The sequence below is a fragment of the Chinchilla lanigera genome, unplaced genomic scaffold (assembly GCF_000276665.1).
Source record: "Chinchilla lanigera isolate Chin_1 unplaced genomic scaffold, ChiLan1.0 scaffold00030, whole genome shotgun sequence".
NCBI lineage: Eukaryota > Metazoa > Chordata > Mammalia > Rodentia > Chinchillidae > Chinchilla > Chinchilla lanigera.
This window is the reverse complement of record NW_004955431.1, coordinates 14918166-14923356: the sequence shown is the minus strand read 5'-3', so window position 1 is coordinate 14923356 and position 5191 is coordinate 14918166. Positions and strand designations below refer to the sequence as shown.

The window sequence follows — 5191 nt, the reverse complement described above, 5'->3', positions numbered from 1 at the left end:
GCCACCTTCTTTCTTTCTTTTCTCCTTTCCCCCATCCCAGTTGCTGGGAAGGACATTTTTTTTCTCCCTTGGAAATATGTTAGGGTTAGGAGCAGGGAAGAAACTTAATTTCATGTTGCCTTGATCCTTTGAACCCCAAACTGTCCAAATTTGACAGAAAGAGTGCCAGGTTCCTGGTGAAGCTGGGAAGTGGAGGTGGTAGTGGAAGGCATAGGGTAGCCCCTTTCCTTAGACTTTGCTGATTTTCTGCTTTGCAAATGAGGAAATATTGGTGAGAGATAAGCTGTGATTTAAATACCCAGCAAGGTGGGAGCTGAAAACCAGCCATGTTGATTTTCGCCTTCCTTCCCCATGCTGGATTCGTGCTGTGCAGGAGACTTCTTATCTGGGATAATTACAGAGTGGAACTTTTGATTTCTGACACACAGGTGACAAACCATACTCTCGAGGGAGCTGATTTGCTAACCTGCTTTTACAGTAGCCCCGAGCTGCCTTCAAACCTGCAAAATTCTTGGAAATGTTTCTAGAAATCTCCTTAAATGTTGCAGTAAGGGCTTGAAGGAACCAGAAGGAGGCTTATATATGAGTAAAGTCTCCAAAGATTTACTCCAAAGTTTACTGCTTTAACAAATCCTGCGAAGCGTGTTTATGTCACATGTACACACTTCTTTCTGAATTTTGTTTGCTGATTTCTAGAAAAGACATATGCGTTTCTTGTGAACACAAGGCACCCCAAGATAAGAAGACAGCTAGAGCAGGGGATGGACATGGTCATCTCCTCGGTGATTGGAGAAAGTTACCGACTGCAGGTAAGCCTACCGCCCTGCCTGGAGGCCACCCACACCCAAAGGCTATGTCCCTGTAGCCTGTGCTTCATGGCGGTAGGCCCCTAATATGTCACACACATGCCTGGAACTGCGCAGGGTACCAAACCTTATATGTATGTGCCATGGCTTTTTCTATACATACATATGTATGACAGAGTTTTATTTATACATTAGGCTCAGTGAGAGATGAATAGTAACAATAAAATAGAACAAATAAAAGTTCTATTTTAAAACTTGTAAAGTATTTCTTTCTGCAGTTTTCCATGTTATATTTTCAGACCACAGTGACCTGAAATTGCAGAAAGCAAAACCATGGATAAAGGGGAATTGTTTTATATTCAGACATTTCATTCTCTGTTATGTCAGAACCGCCAGTAAAGTGGGCTTCGTTTCTAGTGACATTTTAGGAATGAGGTACAAGGAAGTGTGATTTTGGCCAAGCAGTTCAAAGTTTAAAAGGAAATAAAATGCAGAAGCAAGGATCTGTTTTTTAAATATAAAGATAAAATTTTAAAAAGTAAAAGAGAAATAAAGAGTATGATATTTTGGATATTAATTCTATAATGTCAGTATAATAGTTTTTCACAAATGTTTAAATGTTAAACATTTAAATGTTTCTTTGTCTTTCAGTTTGATTTTCAAGAAGTAGTGAAGAATTTTTTCCCTCCAGGAACTGAAGTGATTAACGGAGAAAATCTGAGCTTTGTGTACGAATTCAAAGCTGATGCCTTATTTGATTTTTTCTATTGGTTTGGCCTCAGCAATTCCACTGTGAAAGTGAACGGAAAAGTTCTGAATTTGTCAAGTACAAGCCCAGAAAAGAAAGAGACAATTAAGTTATTTCTGGAAAAAATGAGTGAACCTTTCATCCGAAGGAGCAGTTTCTCTGACCGAAAATTCAGTGTAACTTCCAGAGGTGTGTGAAAAATCCTCAAGGGCTTGTGAAAGATAGTTTAATCAGAGTGGAATAATATAATGTAGGAAGAAAATCAATGGAGAAACCAAGAGGCAAGATCTAGTGGTAAAAGAGACATATATAATTCAGAAAGAATTGAGAAATGCTCATTAACAAAAAGAGAAATCAGGTACCTTGGTGCATGAGATGGGAAGATCACTTGTGACCAGGAGTTCAAGACCAGCAGCGTGGACAATATAGTGTGACCCTGTCTTTGAGAAAGAGAGAGAGAGAGAGAGAGAGAGGGAGAGAGAAAGAGAGAGAGAGAGACAGAGAAAGGCCTTTCTTCTTAGGCTCCTTTAAATTTTCTGACATAGCAATTATATTGTACAGCATACCCAGAAAATCATCTTAAACATTATTAACTTCAGTGACTATTGATGCTCATTTAAATATCATAAAATAATGCCGATTTCCCTCTGTGCATATTTTGGACAACAGAATGTTCCCTAAATCTGTCAGTTGGGGAAGAGACTACATGGTCGTGATACCTATCTTTAACAATTTGTGGAAGGGTTCTCCAGATTTTGTAAGACTACAAAAGAGATTCTCTTGAGAAGGTGTCACTTAACAAACTGTAACTGACATATGGTGGGTTCTCAATTTTGATATCCATGTGGCTCAAGCAGATGGCACGGATCGTGTCTTGTCTGGATGTGTCTTTTGTGGAGCCCATTCTCTGCGGCAGCCTTGCCTGGGACAGTGCGGCTTCCTTGAATCAGGACCCTTGTTGCTTATTGCAGAAAACTGCCAGTCTCCATGAACCTGCAGTGTTCTTAAAGTGCAGATGCGAACTGCAGTCTTCATTATTTGTATGTAGTGACAGCTGTTTTCTTCCAGTGTTTGTAGCAGAAATGCTTACTCTCAGCTGTTTCTTCTAGAAGCGGTCTCTTTCCCCTTCCTCTCTCCTTCCCTCCATCCCATCCTCTGTCAGTGTCTCTCCATCTCTGTCTCTGAATCTCTCTGTCTCTCTGTCCCTCTAGGCTGCCCCTGTCCATCTCTGTGTTCCCCACCCTATGTCTGTCTGTCCTTCTGCCTCTCTCCATGTTGCATTAGCTTCCTCTGGCTGGGGGTTTCTCACAGAGATGCAGCTGTGCTTCCCCCATTGCAGCTACAGGGGAATTGTGCTCGGCTCCTTCCAGGGAAGATAATGCGCCCTGTTGTGGTGGTGACACTTGCCTGGTCCCTCCATGGCATGCTTACCCCACCACTGGCCGCAGAAGCCTGGGAACTTTTCCCGTTTCACTGTGGCTTGCTCCCTGTCCTGTAACCTGTCTAGGCCGTCTATAGCCATCTCGGGGACACTGCGGCACATGGGAAGTTGGAAGGACTTCCCTGGGAGTTTGTCTGAGCCAGCCCTAGGATGCCTTCAGCTCTAGACAGTGGGTCAGGCAGGACCCGTCCTGGAAGCTGCCACGTGCACTGCAGATGGCAGAGCCAAGAGGGACCTGCTGTGCTGGCAGTCAGACCCACCCCAGGCTGAGCACAGGGCCACCAGCTCCATCCCCTTCAAAACCTGACCTCTGTCCTGAGCATCTATTCCCCAGATGTGGGCCTTCTGCCGTCAAGTGAGAAAGAATGTATGCAGCTCAGGGCAAATCTCCAGCTTGCAAAAAAGCAAAGTGACAGCCCTGTCCCGCTGATAGGCAAAAAGCAACACATTTCAGTTTAGCCTTTTGAGTTTCTCTGTGGGGGCCGGGATTCTCCATTAGTTATTGAATGGCTATGTTGTACAAGTTTTAGAAGCACTCTTTTCTTTTCTTTTTTCTTTTTGGCAGTACTGGTAATAATGAGTGTCTTACTGTTTTTCAGGTTCAATAGATGATGTTTTTAACTGCAGTCTGTCACCCAGATCATCTCTGACAGAGCCTCTTTTGTCAGAATTGCCATTTCTGAGTGTTCTGGAGTCTGAAGAGATACCCAACCAATTTATCTGATTGGACGGAACATTCTTGGCGTCACTCCTCTACTCTAGTAGAGGGGATGAGAGGGGGTGGGAGGTGGATACTTCCACCCCTTGCCAACCCCATCTCCCCCATGCCTTCCACAGAGGGTTCCTTTCTTCACTCCCTTGGCATCATGCCCTGGCAGGCCCAAAGCAGCTGGCTTCCTTCAAGGCTACAGTTACCAGTGTGGAAGAGTTTTGGCTCCATGCTGTGGGGGTGGGGCATCCTCTACTTCGCACACTTCTCTAAGGCTGCAGGGTCCTGCAACCCTGAATCTTTGCTCCGTACCCTGGTGCCATAGATGTTTTCCTGGCAGCTGCCATGGGAGTCATCTGACTTGGTAGTTGGCTCAAGCATCACCTGTGATGTTTTCTAAATCAGAGTCTGGCCCTCTGCGTGGGAGATCCTTGATAATGCCCAAAGCCAGGAAGCATGAGTCTCACAACGCTTTTTCTTCAAAGCTGCTGAGCAGAAAGCCGGCACCAGTTTTCATGAGGAGGCGTGCATGTGTTCTGTGCTGCCTCTATGGAATCTTATGAGAAACTTCAGGGTTAAGGTAGCTGGGGGATTGGCCAGGTAACTAGCGTAGTAACCCTGACATTCCTTGCCTGAAATGTGAAATACTTTGGCCTCCCTCTTAGCACGTGGCCATGCAGAATGAGGTCAGATGATGCAGTACATGGCAGCCTCCTCCTTCCTGAAAGCACATTGTGTCAGTTGGGCATTTAAAATAAGCTTCTAGCCATCCTAACATGAAAAGAAAAATAGAAGAAAGCTATATATTATCATAATACATTTTTCATCTCAGCTACAATGGAATTCTTCAAAAGAAAAAAGCCTATTGCCGTATAAAACTTTGCATGAATGAATCACTACATATGCTCATACTAAGATTTATGGCTCCCGAATACCATTTTTATATCTTTTAAAGGAAGTATTCCTGTATTATACATTTTGATAACACTACTGATGGTACTGCCATTTATATTTGAAATTTCATGTAGTACATTTGCACAATTAAAATTTTCTTAGCATTCAACCTAGAATTGATTAAATTTGTGACCACGGGTGTATGTGATTATTTCTTGATGGTTTGCTGGTGGTATATAGCTTTGTAACTTAATAATTGTAGTAAGATTATGGTTCCCACAGCTACCTCCTTAAGAAGAGCCTTTTGAAGAATGGAATTATGAAGTATTCAGATAAAGGAGACAAAATTTGATTCTGATCTTCCAAAAGAACAGAAGGAAAATGTTACTAACACTGGCTATTAAATTCAGTAAAAAATGAAGCATACACCAGTAAGATAAATTTTATACCAGCACAAACAAACCTTTGGTAGATGTCAAATATTGGATGCTTTCCAAAAGAAACAGAGACTGTATTTCAAAATTGAGGAAGAAGATTTACCTAGCTGAATTGGGTAATTATTAGCAATTGCTCTGGAAATGGATTAAAGAACT

At 42.6% G+C, this 5191-nt stretch overlaps 1 protein-coding gene across 1 annotated transcript in view; it reads left to right on the top strand.

Moving 5' to 3' along the window:
- The window catches only part of Medag (mesenteric estrogen-dependent adipogenesis), an 18826-nt gene extending 14029 nt beyond the window's left edge, over positions 1-4797 (top strand). The window contains exons 3-5 of the mRNA XM_005387740.2: positions 697-809; positions 1458-1743; positions 3595-4797. Of these exons, the coding sequence (XP_005387797.1) occupies positions 697-809; positions 1458-1743; positions 3595-3719 (524 nt within the window). The 3' untranslated portion in view covers positions 3720-4797. The remainder of the gene's footprint in view (positions 1-696; positions 810-1457; positions 1744-3594) is intronic.
- The last annotated feature ends 394 nt before the right edge of the window (positions 4798-5191 follow it).